The sequence below is a fragment of the Sander lucioperca genome, chromosome 16, assembly GCF_008315115.2.
Source record: "Sander lucioperca isolate FBNREF2018 chromosome 16, SLUC_FBN_1.2, whole genome shotgun sequence".
NCBI classification, from domain to species: domain Eukaryota; kingdom Metazoa; phylum Chordata; class Actinopteri; order Perciformes; family Percidae; genus Sander; species Sander lucioperca.
This window is the reverse complement of record NC_050188.1, coordinates 7,674,375-7,696,599: the sequence shown is the minus strand read 5'-3', so window position 1 is coordinate 7,696,599 and position 22,225 is coordinate 7,674,375. Positions and strand designations below refer to the sequence as shown.

At 42.0% G+C, this 22,225-nt stretch overlaps 1 protein-coding gene and 1 long non-coding RNA gene across 21 annotated transcripts in view; both read right to left on the bottom strand.

Moving 5' to 3' along the window:
• The window catches only part of epb41a (erythrocyte membrane protein band 4.1a), a 96,889-nt gene that overhangs the window by 6,735 nt on the left and 67,929 nt on the right, over positions 1 to 22,225 (bottom strand). For all 20 annotated transcript variants that reach the window (XM_035992846.1, XM_035992837.1, XM_035992836.1 and 17 more), the window contains 2 exons: positions 19,449 to 19,619; positions 195 to 323 (listed from right to left, as the gene is read on the bottom strand). In XM_035992846.1, coding sequence (XP_035848739.1) covers positions 195 to 323; positions 19,449 to 19,619 — 300 coding nt within the window. The remainder of the gene's footprint in view (positions 1 to 194; positions 324 to 19,448; positions 19,620 to 22,225) is intronic.
• Positions 413 to 8,450, bottom strand: LOC118493308. Its single transcript, XR_004895299.1, has 3 exons — positions 8,440 to 8,450; positions 5,437 to 5,446; positions 413 to 789 (listed from the first exon to the last, which is right to left on the bottom strand). It is a non-coding gene; the product is annotated as an uncharacterized LOC118493308 (long non-coding RNA).

Sequence of the window (22,225 nt, the reverse complement as noted above, 5' to 3'; positions counted from 1 at the left end):
GAGCCATGGATGGAAAAACTGTGTAATGTTCCTGCCTGTTGAGTGGCTTAGCTTAGACTGATATTAACAAACTGGCAGAGGTCCTCTACAGTCAACATATGGAAACAGGTTTACAAGCATGTCTTTACAAATAACTGCATTGCATACAATTTAGACTTTTATTGCATTTAATCAAGGCCCAGAATTCCCCTTACCTGTGCTGACTCGTATGTGATGGTCTTGGTCTCAGTGTGAACTAAAGGGATGTCCTTGCAGGTCACAGTTCCTCTCAGGGAGTTGGTGACGTCTGAGATGGTGATTGTCTGGGTCTTTAGCACAGGAGACTGGAGGGATCAGACCAACAGTCACAAACTAACTCTCTGAGGGTTCCATCAAGACTAAAACTACTGGAGCTGTGGATGTGTTAAAGAAGGCAGGAAATCTAGATTACTCATGAAGTTACTATTGTAACTTTAGTCATGGACTACATACAATGAGTTAGGATTTATTTTACGCATATCTTTGTTCAAGTGTGTTAACAGCACGTTTGACCACTGTCTTTGACATTATGTTGTGTTCATATGAAGCCATCAGCAGGATAAGCTGCACTTGTGTTACATTTGTGGTGAATCAACTAGTTTGATAGTCATCTCTACTCATTAAAACCAAATGAATGCTTTGAACTGTAGACTGATCTGCCTGCCTACATCAATACTCAAGCTCACTAATGAAACTCTGATCACCAGTGTTGGGAGTAACGCATTACAAAAGTAACGTAATTACAGTAATTTTACTGTCCAACACTTAACACTCCAAGCAAAAGGTGCTGTGCGTAGAAACCCGGAAATTCAGATGTAGGTAAAGTAACAACATTAAAAGCAATTTCCAAGCAAATGGTGACAATTCTAGGTGATGGCAAGACAACATACACAATTAACACACAGAATACTGATTAAGCTACAAATATACGATATAGAGTTTTCTGTACCTTTTAAGATCAGATCTGCATTATTTGGCTACATAAAGAGTAGGTGGACAGAGCAACATGTAGCAAATGGCAGAGGTTGCATCAGATGTACGCCAAATGGGTGACAGCGGTGACTTTCACACATGGGTGTGTCATGTGCATACCCTGTACACTCTAGACCCATCATCATAGCATGCATGCAAGACAACAAACTTATAAATTGGTTCGTTCTGACCAGAAGACCACAATTGTATTATACACATTCAAATGTACACGTCATGTACACGATTTGATGCATTTATTATTTTATAGTACCTATGACAACCTTACTGTAGCTCTAAATAATACTGGAAAAGTCACAATATACCAAGAAAGATCATTGGCTGAGTAAGAGAAAGTCCATCAGTAGACAATGAAAAACAACTGAAATGTTTCTTTAGTATCACAGTGAACAGTACAGGCTTATAGATTCAGAATTATCCAAAAGTCCAATGACACTGAATCATCAGCAGCTCATACAGATGTGCACACACCCTACTATTGGCTAAGTATGTGTACTAAACATGCACAGTATTTTATGGATTTATTTAGTTGAATAGCAGTGTTGTAAAAGTAGTAAAGACACATTGCAGCTTGTATTATGTTAATCCCACCAACATTTCAAAGGGTAAACATTATACTTTCCCAGAGTTCATTTAGATCCAGTCACACTTTGTCAAACATAAGCAAATGGTCAACATTTCCTGTCATAATTTGAAAGGCTAAAACAAAACCTGAAACATTTCTCAGGAAACTCAAGAGACGTTTGGTTTGGCCTTGGTGTTGTGGAAGTCACACAGAGAAGTACAATGATCAGGTGTAAGAGGGAACTAAAATGAAAGATGACATGGCCCACTGAGATGACTCTACTTATCTTAGTGGACCACACACAAGTGCATCAACATACAGTACTTCCAGCATTAACAAACAGACCGCAACAAAACTTCACCACATGTACTGTAACCATGCAGTTAAAGATTTCCAACGGTTTTTCAGCGTCCACTGATCAGGCTGTGCTGTTTGGACACATACACAGAGCAGGGTTAAAGCTAAATATGCAACTTTTCACACCGAATAACAATTGAAATATAGCTACTATTAGCAGAATGAGAATCACAGTATCCTGCAGCATCCACTGTGTGACAACATTGCTACTTTCCAAAGAAGCCAATAACTGGATCAATAGTTAAAAGGAGGCTGTGAAAACATAGCCAAAAGAGCCTTTATTGTAAGCAGTGCCAGAACAATAACCCAAATTTACAGTTACCACAACAACACCTTTTTTATCTTGATGCTTTACTTTTACAAATATGAACATGTTTTTTTTACTAAACGTTTTTAGAAACCAAAGTTCTAATTGTTAAATACAAGCCAATACTTGGACTTTGTCTTAATAAAAAAGTGTAAAATTAGCAAAATTGTGATTTAAATCAGGAAATATCTGATCAAAGAATAAGCAACAAGGTTTCAAATCTGACCATACATCCAATGCCAACTTTCAGTACTTTTCTGTAGTTTTTGCTATTTGGTGCCATGGACACATTAAGGTCTATATTACACTGAGGGTTTATACCCAGCCCTAGTTGCCCTAAGACTTCATAGTACTCCCTAATTTCCTTACCCCTATTCTTCACCGGGCGTGTCTTTGCTGCATTCCGGCGCCACGGGCCCCACGAGCAATCGCGGCCATTCAAGTCAATGCTTGATATTCCACCAGCGCCACGGCATTTCCCAGAAGCGTGCGTGAAGCGTCTCTCCGCTCCGCTAAAGATACACGCCAGGTCTATTTTCACACGAGCGGCAGGGTGTTCAGACAGCCGGGCAGGAAGAGAAACAGCGAGAGCATCCAGTCAGTTTACCAAAACATACCCCCACGATATCGTATAGGTCTCCTTTACAACACCACGGACGACAAGAGATTCATCTTGGAGGTGGAAAAACATAACAGACACCACAGATCTTTTTTTATCAGGACTACACCAGAAAAGAGAAGGCATGGAGTTTAACTGCAGGAGTGCTTGGAGTGGAAGGTAGATCCTAGCTTAATAAACACGGCATTGTTCTGTAAAGCACTTTTAAAGACAATATAATCTGTGAGTTGGGCAGCAAGACACTCCGCTTCTGAGACGCTCCCGGTGGGGTACGGTGCGTGGCGGAGGACGGAACAAAATCGGAACGCAGCCAGACCAAAGCGCAGATGCGCCCAGTGGAAAATGGGGGTTATAGTACTGACAGAAATTGGTAAAAAAAAAAAAAATGGAGAACTGATATAGATAGAAACAACACTGACTATATTGACCGTAGACTCAGATTATATCAGATAGTTTTAGCATTGTAATGCTAATAATGGAGAAAGAATGGATGGATTTATGCCAAAGGCCACTTTGAATTCCAGGCTGTTCCTGATTCTCTGTGCTGTATGAACTCCTGCTTGATGCATTCACACTGGATACATCTGCAGTCCACCATTTACTTCCAGTAGATTTAACCATAACCATGGTCTAATCTTTACAAAGTGCATTAGTTACCTAACCATACCTTGGTTGCCACATGCACTTACTGTAGAAAGAAATAATTTTAAAAACATTGGCATTGAACATTAAAAAATGTCACGTTGTAGTTTCATATCGTAAAATTTAATTGCAGATAATAGGACCTCACGTGTGCTTGGTCTGCTATCTGTAAACACAACAGATCATACGGTGTCCCGTATGGACCTGGCCAGCCATCAGCTGGGTTCTGCCTGCTTACCATACAACAGGAAACCAGGAACAACAAGAGTAAAGGAAGAAGAAAGAGAAGAGATCAACCAGCTCTGTCAGCTAACTTTTTTATGTAGCCCAAGTTCACTTTTAACCTCAGATCATATGGCTGCTGTTCTGCTGCTGTCAAGTTTTAAATTACTTCCTGTCTCAGATAGTATCTGGAATGTACTGTATTTATGCATCGATATGTTGGACTATTGTACAATCAGCGTATCAGTAGCAGCCGAGTTGAGTCAGGCCACCCGAGTATACAGCTTTCTAGTACTGAAGCGTCTCAACAGGGTACACATACGCCTATGGAATGGTAAGCCCCAGAAGGAAAGCATGCATCAGTTAGTCACCCCCTGCACTTCTTAAACCAAGTTAAGTTTGTCAGCCAGTAGCCAGGAGAGTTTGTAACACTGTTTAAGGCTGTAATGCTTCCATTTAGATGACTGGCAGTTAGTTGGTAATAACAAAAGCTGAGTAGATGGGAGGAGGCAGGAGCCTTCGTCAGTGTAGGAGTGCGAACATATGGCTATTTCCTGGAGGTAGTACCAGTGTAGACCCGGTGAGAATCAAACTTGCCAAAGAATCATTTGTTTATTTTTAAAGCCAGTCCTGTTACTGCTCACTGCTGGAGACAGCAACTACACCAAGAAAGTTGACTTGAAGCTGTTATTCTTGTGCTACAGTTCTACCTGCACCTTACTGCCTCTTTTTTAGACAAAGACCAAACTCCAACTCTACTCTTTGGTCGACAATAGCAATTTGCAATTTGGGAGATTATAGTCACACTGGTCACTAAGTATGTAGTTATTATGGTTTGTCCACACAGAACTTTTAAAAAAAAAATTTGATAAAAGTGCATTCAAAGTAAACTGAGTTAGTGGACAATGAACGTAACCTGTGTGTTTAAGAATCCACGTCATAAATATACAGAGACTAGAGGAGATTAACAGAAAGAACTGGAGTTTCTGGTGAGTTCTGATTAGCCTGATTCTGAGCCGGCGCTAGCCACAGCCAATTGCTATCGCTGTAACATCGCTACATTGGCTGTTTCGAGTGAATAACACAGACTGCACAAACAGTCCACCGATCAGATTTGTGTGAATAACACAAGGTGACCATTCATTTTATGTTTGGTCTGAACATCTGTATTGTGGATGGGAGCATGTCTATGTTCCCTGGGTCCTATGTTTCCCTCTTTGTATGAGACTGGGGAACATAGGACCCTTTTTCAAAAAAATGGTCCTATGTTCCCTGGTCTGTTACTTTTTCCACCATTACTGCCAAATTCCATGACTAACCCTAACCCTAACCCTAACCCTACCGTAAAGATTGATAGATTGCGGGGAACATAGGACCCTTTTCCAGAAAAAAGGTCCTATGCTCCTCGGTATGTATTGCTACAGGGGAACATAGGACCCAGGGAACATAGGATGAGCCCTTGTGGGGATCAGTTAATACTCTGAGCAGGTTTAATCAAAATCGGATTGGGTGAGACAGTTAATATGATGGGTTCTTCCTTTCTGGACTCTCAATGTCTCTGTTCCATTCCATTAAAGGAACACGCCGCCTTATTGGGACTTTAGCTTATTTACCGTAACCCCCAGAGTAAGACAAGTTGATAAATACCCTTCTCGTGTCCGTGCGTGTTGTAACGCTGTCTGACGGTTCCACCGGTAGCTTAGCCTAGCACAGAACCTGCAGGTAACTGGTTCCAACTAGCCTACTGCTCCGAATAAGTGACAAAATAACGCCAACATGTTCCTATTTACATGTTGTGATTTGTAGAGTCACAGCGTGTACAAAAAACGTAACATGAGACACAGCCATCTTCTAACCGTAAACAAACTGGGAACTATATTCTCAGAAAGGCGAAGCTCTACTACTTCTGCTACTTGGGCGGAGTGATTTGCTCGCAGCAAGCCTTTCTGAGAATATACTGTAGTTCCCGGTTTGTTTATTTGAATGCTGTCACTTAGATGAATCATGAGTCTTTGGGCAGGATTTCAACAAGCTCAGTCTGTGCCAAAGAGAAAAGTTGCATATTATAGCTAGGCAAACAAAGAATACCTTCAACAGTCACGCAAGCAACACTTATCCTGTTAGGCTCACAAAACCCTTTCAAAACCCACTGAATTATGTCAGAATTACAACTGCACTCCCAATACTGTCTTCTTATCTGTAGCCTTGAAAGACTAATGGCTCAGTAATTACCTAAACTACAGGCAGCAAAGCAATTGCCAGTCATGATCACTGTTCTCATCCTCTGGAAGATTACAAAAAGAAGGACTCTGCTTTTATTATCCCATTCTGACATTGTTGTATTATCATCTCAGCATCACATCATAGTTGTGTCTACATGGTTGGCCCAATCTGGGTTATAAAGTTAGAATCAATATTTGTCCCTCGACATGTTACTGGAAAAAGTATAAAATTGTTGTGATGCATTCCTGAGTAATTCCTTTTCTCCACTAATGGGTTCTTAACTTACACTTGGCCTGATTGTCTGCTGATACTTGGTCCAACATTAACAGGGCTAACGCATATCAGTCTCTACTTAACTGCACACAAATTGTTAACAGTCTGAGGGCCAGATGTACGTATATTTGCGAATGTAGTGTTATCAGCGCCATGTCCAACCCGCAGAAAGCGCACGCTGTGATACATCAGCTTACGTCAAAAGTGCAATTGAATGGGCCTCTTTCTCTCTTTCTATTATGGATCAGCCACCGACAGTCAAAACAGCGAAAACAAAGATTTAGCGATAACAAAGTTGATCTGCTTGTTTATGAGGTAACAGCTTGATGCGTGTTATTTCGGTTTAGTGGTGGGGAAATGTATGTAATGACTAGTGCGCTGTAGCAAAGCGTTAAGTACTGGTGCTATGATATGGCTGAGTGCAGACTGCGATATTCCCACTGCTGATGCTATGACTGTTTGAAATGATCCTGATGCCAATATTTGTAATGTAGCGAGGAGTTTAACAACTGCTGGAAAGGAATGTGAACGCTAAGTCGGAGATTCAGTGTCATCTTTGATTTCTTCCAGTAACTGTAATATTGCATGGCTGCTTAATCTGTAACGCTTAATGATTTTGTGTTCACTCAACTGAAAAAGTGTGATCCTTGTGGCAAAAACCTTTTCAGCTCGTCTCCTTGGCCTATGTCTTCGTCTTGCTCGGATTACTGCTGCCATTTCACCAGGAGGCATATGCGAGGAAACCCGCTTCCAGGTTTACACCTGCTTTTAAGAGGCGGAGAATTTTCACCACAAAATAGAGGAGTGCTTTCACGGGCGTTTTTTGTACATACCTTAATATGTATGAATACATAATTAGGCACACTTTACGCTTCCCCTCCCATTTCTTTATGGGAAAATCCCACTTTCCCCTTGACCCTACTGTGAATGCATATGCATGACACGGAAAAGAGCAATTTGCCATTTTCAGTTCCTGCGACAAGCAGTCTGCACTTTTACCTCAGTGCGGCCTGTTTGTACGTACCTTGCCATGCTTTTACGCGCACGTTGCGAAACAAATACGCCTGAAGTGGGCGCAAAAACGTTAGTACATCTGGCCCTCAGAGCTTTGGTCAACTGACTACGTATATATATATATTTGTTACCTTGCCACATAACTAAGTGTTGTCCAGGGGCTGCATAACAGAAATGTCCAACGTGAGATCTTAGTATACTATATTTTGAAATTGAACATGCAACCTACTACTTTGCTGTAGTACAGTCACTGGAAATCTACTCAACAGCAGAAATGCTAACTCCTAAGGAGAAAATATGTACAATGCAAGCACTAAATGGAAGGTATTAGTAACAACCTTTTCCCTTTCCTGCACAATGCAATCGTGAAAGTTGCATAATCATGTTTCATTTACAAGAACACAGGGAAAAAAAATATTTTGCTGATTTCTTTAAGCGAGACGATGTAACTTTTGAGATAGGAAATAGCACTTCCTGCAAGTAGCAAGTCCTGGCAATAAATGCTTAATTGACTTTGCTTTAGGGCTTTAGCTGTTACAGTCTTACTTGGTTTGGTATGCCCAGTAGCATTTGGCGGTTTGGCAGATCTGTTAACCTTTGGACTCTCCACATGATGAAGCAGAGTGTTCAAGGCTCTAGAAAGAACCATACTTGATATTCAAAGAGTCTGGAGGATGTGTAAAGTTTTTTCTTTTTGTTTACCAACCAGAAACCGAAAAGAAAAAGTGTATCTGTCTGCTCCAACATACGCAGCTAATGTTAGCATGCCTGGCAAACTTACAGTAGTGACTTAGAGTTCCTTTCAAGGGAAAGTAGCATATCACTAAAGGGATACTTTGCCGATTTGATACCAGCTCCGTGTCATCTTTGTGTGTTTGGAAAGTGCTTTGCTGCTCTGCTTCGTGCACTAGCGCCACGGAGGGAAGCCAAGCACCCTTCATCTGCACACACTGCTATGACACAGAGCTGGATTTAAATCAGCAAAACATATCGTTAACTACATTTTGTTGGGTAATAGGTTACATGAGAAAAAACATCCTGTGTGAGCTGGTCCCAGATGCAATGGTATCTCTGGTTTGTCCCTGTCCTGTTTGTTGGATTTTGGAAAAATGTAGTCCTCATTCCCAGAGCCTGTAGAGATGTAGGAATTAATCTCTAACAACTCATTTTCAAAGTAGTACTCCCCTCACTGGCGACTGATGACAGTACGTTACTTCCTTGATGAAAACTTACAAAAAAAAATAATCTATAATAATCTGATAACCCTGTCCAAAATAATAGGCTGCTAAGCCATAAACCCTATAGATAGTGATTGTATAGGCTAATTTTGTACTCAACGAAATGTGACAAATTGGTGTAGCAACAGACTGAATGTACTCCTGAAGTGAAGATGATGTGGCGGTGTGAACGGTTTTGACACTTGCACTTGACTTAGGAAAAAAAGGGAACAAACTACACAGTCACTGAACACAATGATTTGTAATTGTGATTTCTCTACAAGCCTCTGTGTTGCTTGTCCAAGTATGTTTTTCTATAGTAAGCAGCTGAACAGGGTTACGTTAGAACAACATATCAAGTTGTACTGTGTTGTCAGGGTAACCATCTACTCCACAACACAACAGCAATGCTACTCATTTGTTTCTATGCCTTCTACAGGGTTCAATACCTGCTTAGGATGCTGACTTTTTGCCTATGACACGCAGCTGTAGCTTCAGGTTTTGAGCATGATACAGTATTGTGTATGTAGGTATGGCTGTATCCTCGGTCAAAAAGAAGTCAGCAGAAGACACCACCTCAACCACCTCAGGTAAAGTTCATCAGTGAGCCTGCTGGAGCGGATCAAATCTGCCTGGGACAGTTGTCATTTCAGGTGGCAAAATTGATGTTTTTGGTTAAAACTGACAAGACTGATATGCATGTTGCTCTGTTGTAAAGGACCCCCTGTCTCAAAAATTATAATGACGATTTTCAATTAGAAATTTGCCATTATCATCAACACTTGATAGGTGTGGCAACAGTAACTAAGCTGGGGCTTAGCAAGAGTCAACTGCCACCTGTGGCCGCAGCGACTGTTGTCCTGGAAAAGTTACATAGGCTCGCTTTAAAGACTCAAATTTATTAGTGCCATTTCAGGCTGAACTGAGGCGCATGAAGGCTACGAAAGGAAACTGCGCATAGAACCGATAGAAATAATGACTTCAAGGTAGAGGAACAAAATAGAAGTTGAATGAAGCAGTCTGTAAATGGCTGAGGGCACCTTGCAGGATAAATGTTCAGGGATCTAGGGATGTATTTGTCTTTAAATGAAGGCGAGCCACAGCATGGTCAGGGCCATCACCAGCAGCCCTGACAGAAAGAAAGACATCCGGGAATGCTTGAGCCTGGCCTGGTTCAGCTCACATGGGTTAACCAAGCTCCTCCGCTCATCTGGCACATTGATAGCCACCTTTAGAGTGTGACCATGAGCTTGTTCTTCCTCCTCCTCCTCATCATCATCATCATCATCATCAACCCAATCAACCTCACTGTCCTCATCCTCTTCTTCCAGCAGGCAGTCCCGTGTGTACAGCGGGGGTCCCACTGGCGCTGGGGACAGACTACATGCTCTTACCTTGTGTCCGAACAGAGTCGGCCTCCCTCGCTGTGCTCAGCAGCAGCAGCAGCAGGCCAAGAGAGACAGATAACAATGAACAGACACGTGGGATATGGTCAATTGACAGGAGAAGGAGGAAAGGGGATAGAAGGATGAGGGAATGGAGGAAGGGGATGAGTAGGGAAGGTACAGGAAAGGGAGGCGCTGAAGGCTGTGTAGCATGGAGGGGACATGCTTTGGGAGGATATCCCCTGCAGCTTTTAAATTAAGTTGTTTGTGGTGTTGTCTGAAAGAAGAACATTAACATGAACAGACAATTCACGTCTCAACGCAGTTACTCCGTCTGTTAGCTTTGGGAAGTCAAGTAAGCTCAAACTCACATTATGACAAGGTTATGATGCCGGGTGGCTTGCAGTCATATTAAACTAAACACATCCGGTTCTTACTTCTATGTGTAAGTAGTGTCACTGTTGACTGCTGAACTTTCTTTTCTTTTCACAGTTACACAATTACTACCACAGAAAAAGGATTTTTAGGATTGTCTTAAAATGAAACTAAGAGACTAAGAGACATTTCTGGTTTATGTCAACTTGGATCTTATTTTCGTAGCTTATTCATAGTTATTCTATCAAAAAACATTGTACACCCCAAAGTAATTTCCAGAATCTGAGAACACTGTGACAGCCTGAAAGGGCAAGAGACATCAGATGATTAGACAAGTTACTAACAAGCCAGATTATCCAAACCACTTAATGTGTCGGTAAAACAGAAAGGATTAGCTTTGGCTAACCCTGCCCTAACCTTCAAATAGGGGTTACCCAGGGTAAAACCCTAATCCTGAACTCGAAATAGTGTTGTCGCTAATAATGCCGTATTACACAGTAAAACTGTGAGTGTGCACTACACACTACGTCAAGTATGGGAGGTCTGATTACAGATTTACAGACTGTAAAGCCCCTTGAGCGATATTGGGCTGTATAAATACTGAAATATTGAAAGAACCAGAGAGTCATGTCTCTAAACTATAATTGTTTGCAATTTGGATAATAATTTTACAGATGATGTATGGGTTCTCTTCCGAATAAGTTTGGCTAACCTTGTGGTTTGTTTCCAACCTGTCTGGTCATCTGACAGCTTCGACTGTATTTCTTGACTTGTTAGACTCTTTTTAGTAATGTCGCCACGTTCATAGATCTCACCAATTAACTTGTTGAATACAAAGTTATTAATTGTAACAAACTGGAATTATGTAATTATATGAAGTTGTTTTAGGATTTCAGGCCCGATAGCTCTATTAGTTAGGCTTCAATTACATAATTTTTCACATGCTGCATGAAACAACAGTTGGCTTTCAAACATGTCATGTATAGGGTTGGGTACTGAGACCCGGTGCTAATACGGCACCGGTGCCTAAACGACCGGTATCTACCGGACAGAATAGCAACGGGGATTTCGGTGCCTCATTTCAAATGCCTGCTCTGCTCCTGATGCTCCGAAACAGACGTTAGAGGCAACAGAAACATCGCTGCATGTCACGCTAGTTAACACTACACTTGGCAGCAGGTAACGTTAGCCTACCGTTAGCTAGCAGCTGGGTTAAACACGGTTAAAATGCTGACAGCTAAACGGTGTAAAGTGTGACTGTAGTTCACTGTAGAGGATTCCAACACCGGGACGTTAACAGTCTGCTGCTGCCGTTGTCGAAAAACCCATAGACAATAAAATAAATGGACAATGTGACGCCGTTTTCTACGGAGACCAGTGAAGTATATTAGAAGCACTTTTCCGGTGATGGCTGAGCGTTACTGCGCAGTCTCAAACTGAGCTTGAAGATGTAGATGTGACGTGAGCAACCTGTCTGAAAGTTGTAAGTCTTCTGGTAGCTGTGCCAAGAGAAATCTCAATCATTCCGAATCTTGCAGAGACGGAGAGTGTAGGTATATGTAAGGAGATAACATGGACACAGGCTAATTATTGCTAACTAAAATGCTAGTTAACATTAGTAATTAAACTTAAACAGCTAATGTAAGTCGAAACTGCCTGCAAGCTTCTCCTGTACTGACATGTATTTGTCTACTATTTGACAGAATGTCGCGTGGTTATGACACAATCGTTAGCCTATTTTTACAAAAACAGCTGCTACGGAACCATAATGTGAGATACAAGGTAATGGAGCCTTTTATACATTGTCGTGTTTCTTTAGAAATAAACAATGGACAAATAGAGTCTTTAAACGATTCAGATGTAAAGTTATTCGCTGTCAAAGTGGCGCCAAAATGAATGGCAGTCAATGGAATGCTAACGGCACCTGATGGCTTATTAGCATCAAAATGGCTCCATGGGAGGTACGGTTTGTGGAGGCTGGCTTACCCCCTTGGAAAAACCACACAGATGGTGCGTTCACTTGAAACTCGCCTCGCCAGCCTTTGCATTCAAAGTTATTGTAAAAGACACTGTTCCCTAGCTAGTCGTTTTTTGTTGTTGTTTACCAGCAATTTATTGGTGAAATAAGTTATTGTTACATTTTTAATAAATCATTTAATTTTGACCATATGGCCTTAGCAATAAACACGCCCTTCTTAAATGTCACAACATGTCGTTTTGTGCTCCTTTTTTAAATTTTACTTTTTTAAATATTTTTTGAAGTATTGGTTCAGGCACCGGCACCGTTTTAAAAGCATCGTTTTAGCACCGGGATTGAAAAAAAATCCAAACGATACCCAACCCTAGTCATGTATTTTCTTTGCATTATATTTTTACACAATCTCTGCTCTTGTCCCATGGCATCACTAAAGTAGAAAATCATCTTGACTCTTTGGTAAATTGATTACCATAACTTATAAGGGGGTGAAGAAGCACCAACTCCCTCACCAACCATTTTATTATTTTGTTAATGTGGACATTTCCTCTCACTGTTTTCTTTATTTTCTTATTTTATAGTTCCTACATTAATTAACAAAGACAACAAGTTGATTTGTTTGGATGAATGATGTACATCACCTGATTACTGACCTGAGTATTGACCTGATTGGCCAGTTTGAACTGGAGAGGCGGGCTCTAATCCTATTTGTGTGAGTGGAGTGAGTGACAGTTTTTGGGACTGTTTTATTTGAAGAGTAGCACCAGAACAGTTTGAGCAGTGTAAAGAGGAGTTCCCTCTCTGTTTTTCTTTGTTTCATGTTTTTTTGAAGACTGAAAGTAAAAGTCTAGCAGTTTTTCCGAGCAAACCTTCCTGCCAGCGTGATGTTTTATCTTCTTCACGATTCCTCTGAGCTACAACACAACGCAACGCACATTACAACATAGTGCAAGAACTGCTGCCTGGAGAAATAATCCTGCCACAGAAGTTGTTCTGTTTCTGTACTCGCCAGTTGGTGGCCAGCTCTGAGTTAGAGCTGGTCGATATATATGAACTGTGTTGAGTAGCAGACAGGTAAGATAATTACTAGAGATGCACCGATTGACCGGCCGGTGACTGGAATTGGCCGATTTTCACGTCATCGGCCATGACCGGCGACCTGCCGGTCAGTCTGACATATGCCGACTTTATGCCGGTCAAATTCACTCGGGCGCCGCATGATTTACATCGCGCAACATCAGCACCACACGTGCACATGCAGGGTTTCCGCTATATGCATGTAGCAGCGGCGCACTGCAGCTCAAACAGCTGTTTATGAAATGTCACAAAGTCGTAATTATACACGGCTCTGCAGAGCCGTCTGCTCTACTGATCTCAGGCGAACAGTAAGCCGCTCTCTCTCTCTCCCCTCTGAGGCTGAAAAACTGGAACATGAAAACCGCACTCACGCAGGTCCCGTGAAATATGACAGCTACAGTTTATTGGAAAATAGCATTGGGCACACTGACTTTGATGAATTTACTGTTTATCAGATCCCAGATGAGACAAGAAGCTAACGTTAGCAAACGCTGTGGTCCCTCTGCCTCTGACGCCCCGCTGGCCACTGTAGGAGACGCTGTCTTTAAAAAAAAAACACTATATTCCTCCGACACGCTGTATTAACGTTACTGTTTAAAACGCTTTCCAGGTTAGTGTGGATGCATACAGCTCAAAACCTACATTAAAAACTTAGTAATCCTCCCTCAGTGTTTAGTTTTGTTGCTAAACTGTGTGTAAAATGAGCGGTGACGTTAAATCATCTGTTTCAGGTAACGGCACTCTAGGGTACCGTCTATTTGCTGGATTGTTCCGAGGTAACCGTCGGTAGCTAATGTCAGCAGATGAGCCTGTTGACAGCAACGGTAGTGTTCATATTTATGCACAATGATACATAAAGCAAACTTGCTAAAAAAGGAACTACACGCTGTTTTCAGGTAACGTTGCTGTTGACGTTCAAACAGGCCTGTGTGTGTGTTTTGAGAAATATCTTTATACTGCATTAAGGCTATATTTATTTTATTTTTATTTGTTATTTATATTTTATTTTATTGCCATTACCTGTTTTCCCTGTTTTCATACATACAGAAGTTTAGTTTGCTAAATATATTCATATACATTTTTTTTAGTTGGATATTGGATGTGAAAAGAAGGAAATGGTTCTTCCATAACATTGCACTTTAGATGTGTGTTAATTTCCCACACCAGGAGTAATTTATATAGTTCTATTTTATAGCGATCGATTATCTATTCAAAATGTTCTATGCAAAATGTAACATTTTCTATTAAAGAAAAGACAGAAAATAGTGGTTAGAAAACAATGAAATTGGAATCGGCTAAAATCGGTATTGGCTGGTCAAACTCAATGAAAAATCGGAAATCGGAATCGGCCTAGAAAATTGTAATCGGTACATCTCTAATAATTACTTTTGTTATAATGACAACATCCCGAAGGATGCATTTTCTATGAACACGTTGGAAAGCTGCCAGGCAGATTCAACAGAGCTGCAGAGGCTACAGGTGGGAGGGGTAAAACACTTTTCATTCCATGGGTCACCTGATTTTGAGAGTACATTAAAGACCATTTGCTAAACCCCTCCCCTAAATAGCGATTGTCCAATCGCAGTTAAGCAACTGGGTAACACTTTAGTGTACTTGAAGGGGTGTGCATAGGACTGACATGACACAGTCACAACTATGACATGACACTGGCCATGACCACGGATGCTACTATGTCAGTATTTAAATTGGCTCTGTCGGGCTCTTACCTAGATGGCATTGCTAAATGTTGATTCATCCTCATTCTCAAAGAAAATCATATAAATGATGTCATAGATGTAATCTCTGTGTTGCTTGTGCAAGTTCTGCTTTGTGTTACAAAGAAAAGAAACTGATAATAATGCATTTTTTTGTTACTATTTTTTGTTCTATAATATTAGGACGATCTAGCTCTACTATGCAATAACAGAACAATGTTGCTTCTTGATTTCTGTGACTTCTACATTGATTATTAACTGGTGAGGATGCTGACTTTTTGTCTGGGACTTTTGGATTCTGTCGTTTGTAAAACGATGACAGCTAGGGACAGTGTCCAATCACTTTTGACAGAAAATCTGCTCCATGGTGGGAATAGGAAAGGCATTCTCTGGCAGCAAAAATGCTAGCTAGTGCATTCCATGTTGGCACTGCAAAGTCTTCTAAATGCCAAAAGGAAGAAAGAAGCACCCCCACCAGAAAAAACATAACATTTAATCTGCTTTATAATGTGTCAAATATCTTAGCATTTTAGATGGCAGGGAGTATTTTTAAGCTAATATCTGCACTGCACACAGTGTGGCTGATGGGGATGTAGTACTGCACACAAGGTAAGAATCTAAGAGCTCAGAATCTGAGAATCTGGGAACAGATGGTTATGCAATTGAGACTATTTCTATTTTTCCATCTTATATGTCATCATAATTCCTAGCATTCAGCAATAATATGAAATTACTAAAATTGTGCCTCAGGCTTTCAGCAAAAAAGTGCTATTATGGCTGGATTCTCGAGTATTCAAAAGGAATATGTGATTATTGTGCAGGACCTAATGTCTGGGATAGAAACTGTGTCTTCAGGTTGTGGGTGGAGGAGAGCCGAGAGCCGGAGTGAAATACTTGCAGGTCAGAGGACTGAGATCCTCTCTGACCGTCAGGGTCATTGTCTAAACGCACAGGGAAGGGTGGAGGAGGCTGTGGGGAAGAGGAGGGAGTCGGTGGGGATTTGACTGGGGAAACAGGCCCAGACTTTAATGGGGAAGGGAAAGAAGATGAGGACAGAGGTGGCAGAGAAACATGACAGAGACACAGAAGAACACATAAAAGACATCCAGGGAGGGTTGGAGGGTGGGACAGATGAGGGGAGGAGGGGGGGTCAGTGCTACTAATCATTGGTCTTTAGCTTGTTTTCTTGTGTTCTTTTGCTCTCCAGTCTTTCACTGATCATCTCAGGCACAAGAGTCATGCAAACACATTTTCAGGATTAACCCAGCAGATGAAGCAGGATGACGAAGCTCGCAGCAGCCATTCAGAGAGCGAAGGCAGATCCAGCACAAAGGCGCCAGTATGCTTCAAACAAAGCGGCTGTCAGATTGTTTACCGGTTACCACTTTCCAATGTGGTTTTTGTGTGTCCAACAATTTTTGTAAGTTTTCCAAAACCAACAATCACCCCTTCACAAAGCGATTGGACAGGTGTGTGTAAGTAACTGAGTATGTAGGATTTACATTTCTTACAACCTATTTGTTTAAATTTTTTACACAACTATTTTCGTCACCTTCATGTGAACAGCCGAGCACATGAAAGCCAGACTGTCCCAAAGTGTGCGCCCTTGTCCCCAATGATATGAACATCACCTCATGTCCGTCTCTATGGCTGCGAGCTTTACACCGTGGAATGTCAAAGTGTTGCCGTTCAGAACAAGCATAAACACTTTTGTTCCAACAACACTTTATACGCAGTTGGTTTGAAGCATACTGAACCGTTTAGGTTGCAGCCAAGCACAATCTGGTGATATTGGAGAGCTGTCTGTTAACAGAAGGCCATGGCCATAGCCTCAGGGTGCCATTCTTTATATTGCTCATAAAGAAACGCTGGACAGTGTCTATTGACTGCAGCCAGACTGCAGTAGCGTTACCTCAGACATGCCCCCAACCACTCTGTATGCAGGTACTGAGGACACCCTCCCCTGCACACGCACACGCGCACACACACACACACACACACACACACACACACACACACACACACACACACACACCATTTCCACATCAGCGCATCTAGAAAGATTGTGTGAAAAGGTGTGTGTGTATCTCTGAGACTGCACTTCCAGTCATGCTACAGTAGTGGAATGATATGGAGACAGCCAACAGCACCACTCAGTGGACACTTCTAGATGATAAAGTGCATTGTGGACATCTGCCATATTCCTCATGGACAACAAGATATTTATGTCCATTACTACACATATGTGTGTGTGTCTTGCCTATAATATTCTTCCATGCAACATATTAACATTTAAAATAGTGGGAACATACAGTGTGACTCCTGATAAGACCTAACCATACAAAAGTAAGCAACTGCCCCTGGGCCCCAGACCTTTAGGGCCCCAGACCTTCAGGGACCCCATACCTTCAGGGGCCCCAGACCTTCTGGGTCCCAGACCTTCAGGGCTGCAGACCTTCTGGGTCCCAGACCTTCAGGGCCACAGACCTTCAGGGGCCCAGACCTTTAGGGGCCCCAGACCTTTAGGGGCCCCAGACCTTCAGGGCCGCAGACCTTCAGGGGCCCAGAAGGTTGTCTTTGTGGTGATAACTGGGTGGTAATTTGATGAATTTAATTAGTTCTGTAATATGCACTTCTAAAACTCAATCAAAACTGAAAGAATCATATTTTCACCAAATCTTGAAGTACAATTTAAGGAGGGGCCTTGAGTTCAAATTGAATTTGAATACCTTAAATATTTAATTTGATATTATGGATACATAGTGCCTGTTCTTAAACAAATGTGTGTTTAAAGGCCCTGCGCAAACACACAAACACAGATCCTGAATCCTGAAACTGATGCAGCTAAATTTAATTCGTCATTCGTTTTATTATGTACCTTTGTGCTTTTCCTGTGACATACAAATATCAGTAAATCGACTTGACTTGTTGAGGGACTTTAATCAAATGATCCCAGACTACCTACTGACTCACAGTACACTCAGGGCAGGGCAGCTAACAGCGCAGACATACTGCTTGGTTCCTGGCGCTCTGGGCAAAATGGGTTGGGGTAAATGAGTTAAGTTTAAATGCACTAATTAGCTGTGTTTACATGGACCCTAATATTCCACTAATAACCAATAATAGCCCAACCATCTGGCTGAATTGGAAGAGACTAGCCTGATCGGAGGGTTTAGAGGGGTGCCTCTAAACCTTTGATACACGTTCAATACGAAAATATTAACGCCTAATAACCATGTAAACGCCTAATCCAATGTTTGCCCCATGTGGGTGGAACATTAGTGACAGAACATGGTGGGAGCAAAACTAAACTGTTGTTTCAAAAAAGATTTAAAGTTCAACAATCCTTAAAGAGCGGGTTAGATGCACAGCCAGTGGAACCAAGTCAAAAAAGTTCAACTGTTACACTGTAAACGCATATCTTATCGATCACTTTATTAAAACTTGAAACACTTTTATGTAAACAGTTCAGTTGGAATCTCTAATCAGAATGATTTTAATGGGACTGAAGGAATATTGTCTATGTAACCACAGCTATTGTAAGTGGCTTTGGGCAAAAGCATCTGCGGAATGATTGTAATGTCAGGAGTCACAGAGCTCAGTAAGCATTCTTTCTTAAAAGATACACGGCTGGATGAAAAATCCCGGAGATCATTTAACTACACTGCTCTGAAGGCACTCTATTTGTATGTCCAAGACTGATTCACTGAATCAAGTCAGGGATAAATCATCAGGCATTTATCTTAAAAAAAACAGGCAAAAACAGATGCTATGGCCCCCATTGACTTATTTTTGTAAAGGAAAATAGGGAAGAAGATCTGTAAGCACAGACTATTAAACCAAATTAATATACAAATTAATGAAGTGAGTGTACAGATTGGCTCCGTTTAGGAATCGGTGGGCATTAATTAAACTGTGCAAACAGACTGCTAACTGAGCTCCGAGTTTAGGGGAATCCCTGAACATCTTTACCCCATAAAAATGGGGAATTATAATTTGTTTTTAAACATTTTTAAATAATGCAATAAAGTATTACATTTGATTGCATTCATTCTTGTTATTATTTCCCCTACATATATATGACCCTCAGAGGGATCTGTCCAGGTTTGATAAAATGCATGAGACACTAACTAGCTCCTACTGCGAGCCTGATGTCTAACTCAATCACTGTCTCAGTCCTAGTGGGTTTACTTCCTGGAAATCTAGCTAAAGCTATCATTAGTGAGGAACTGGCTGCTAGTTAGTTGGCTAGCATACAACGTTTAAACCAAGAGGATCAGTCTGACATTTAAGCATGTTAGCATGAGTCAGATGAGAAGAATGTGTTCAGCACAGAGACAGGACAGGGCTGTGGAAGCAGGGGAAGCTGCTAGCTTAGCATATCATACCAACAGACAGTGATTTCAGTCTACACTCTATGTGACACCGTGGATGCTATCAGCAGTGCGTGTGCAGCGTGTGTTCCTGGACTCACCGCTGGCTGTAGCTGGCCGTTGATGCTCACTGTGCGGAAAGGCGAGTTGGTGGACAGACGCTTGTCCCACTCACTGGGCCGAGGCTCCGGCACCGACTCCATGAAACTCCTCTTCAGCTCACTGACGCTAGTATGGTGACGCATGATCTCGGTCTGGGTCTTATCCAGGTCCTTCAACCAGAACGCAACAGTCAGAAGAGGAAGTGGGAACAATGATAGTAGGATGATAGACAATGATTGAATCAGATGTGAAAGAAAGTAAGAGGGAAAAGAACATAGGACCATATAGAAAACAAACATATACAGTATATCGGTAAAGAAAGGTGACAAAGATCGGAAAAAGAAGCCAGGACAATCTGCCACTCTTTCAATATGTTGATAAATGATTGTGTGATACTTCAGAAGTCTGGACTTAGATGGAGCCTGTCTATTCCCAATGACATGCTGAGGTCGTGGAAGAAATGTTTCAGACAAACCAGACCGCAGACTGTCTCCTGTGATCCATATCGTTTGGAGTTTCTAAATCTCCCTTGTCTGAGTCATGATATCAGAATGGAAGCAGCAGAGGTGCAGAGGATGTGTCCTGATTACTGCTGACTTCCCCGGCTCACAGATTATGGCTTTCATCAATGTCCACAACGACACAGGGAACACAGGAGCTCTCCTTTATGGCCTCAGATTTGTGTCATATGTTGCGAGTGCGATAGAACAAGCTCAGGAGCAAATTATTTTATATCATACGCACATATATTAGTCCTCACGCACCTATTCAACAACCCAGAGTTGTACAGGCAGCTGTGAGCATGAAAGAAAACAGGAGAGAGAAAGAATGGCGCCTGCATGTATAAAACTAAGCATCACGTGAACAGAGAAGCCGCCAGGCGTCATAGAGCGTCTGCTTGGTGAGGACTGGAGGGCATAACGCTCTCACAGGTAAACTCGGCTCTTAAAGTTGATGTATGCTTGCGCGAATGACCCTGACTTTTTGACTATTTAGGTAGGCACTGGCCCTCTTATGATTGGTCACTTTCAACGCGATCACACCCACACAGACCAGTCATGAGAGTCAGAGACACTTATTCAGTCCTTTATTCACGCTGCTATCTTGCACTACATCATTGAAGTATGTATGTAGGTAAGACTTATAAAACTAACTTTATGTCATATTTGCTGAAACTGACCCTATGTTCAATTAGAACTACATGAAGCAGGTAATTAAAAAAGAAATCTGGCTCCTCTGGCACCACCTACAGCCTGTAGTGTGATTTGCAAAAATCCACAGCTCCCTGTTCAGATTCACCAATCGGGGCCGGGGGGGTGTCTAACTGGGTGTCAATGCACACGCATTCATTCTCCCTCGTGGGTGGAGGGGCTTAGGAGACCGTTTGGGCTTTAGCAGAAAGGGGGGGAGGGACTGAGAAGTTGTCGATGTTCAAATTCTTTGGCTAAGTCCTGGATCTTTACAATCCTACCTACAGCACCTTTAATAGAGACAGAGGCTGCATCTCATAACCCTTATCTGATAGCTCCTCAACGCCTCGGTCCTCGGCTGAAACGGAAGTTGTTCTGTCCCTCTTCCTTGAACGCCATCTCAAAGCTCTTATTCCTGCCCCGAGGAGCGAGCATCGAGGAGGGATCATCGAGGACCGAGGAGCGAGCATCGAGGAGGGATCATCGAGGACCGAGGAGCAAGCATCGAGGAGGGATCCCCAAGGAGCTATAGGCGAGGATACAGAGAGTAGCCTTCCTAGAAGCCGTGCAGCTGAAGGAGTTGCTAACTGACAGATTCATGTGACGCTTCAGAGGAAAGGACGTCTCATCCCTAAAAACACAATTGCTCGTTGCCTCTCTCCTCCCATGAGGAAGTGAGCAAGTGGAGGACTCGAGGATTCGTGAGCATGTATTATTGCGATATATGACACAAATCTGATACCTGATGATGTTTCTCTGAAAAACCTGCTCTTATATAGAGAGTGTGTTGGAACCAAAGCAGGGAAGGTGAATGGTGTGCACAGCCGGACAAAGGCAGCATGTCAGGAAAAGGACAGGCAGTCTGCACACTGAATACTGCAAGCTCACAAAGATTTCTGAAAATTAAGAAAGAAAGTGCAAGAACTGGAAAGGCTATGGGTTTTAACATATAATCCAACGTTATACAAATGTATTTCCTTCTGTTTTCATGGTTACATATATGGTGTTTAGGCTCCTGTGCTGTTATTTAGCCCCATGTGATCTCCTTACAGCAGGCAGAGCAACCATGTTGTCTATATTCTGTATACGCCCACTTTGTATTCACATGGATGTTGACCTGGCGAAGTTTGCTGTATTCAATGTGCAGACTTCCTCTTCTTCCTCATTGAATCATAGCTATATTCTTATGCTCTCCTTAATGATTGAACAGCTTAACAACAATTGAATGCTCTGATGCAATCTTGCTGGAAGCTGAGCTAGGCTAAACCCGTCCTGGAGCTCCAGAGAGAGATACAGCAACATCTCTGTACACAGAGAGGAAACTGATCTGTTGTTCATCAGGGTTTGATGGTTAGCAGACTATTTCCCAAAATGTCCGACTGTGGTTTTAGTCTGAAACAGTAGTGTGATAGTGGGTAATCTACTGCACAGTTCAATGACTTTTTATAGGCGCTATGCTGGCAGAATGTGTGGCAGACTGAACTGGAGAAGCAAACAGTACAGACACATGAAGAGAGGGCTGACATGGACCAGTGGCAGTGACCAGGTACAGTTTACTATAAAAACTCTGCAGCGCTGCAAAGATT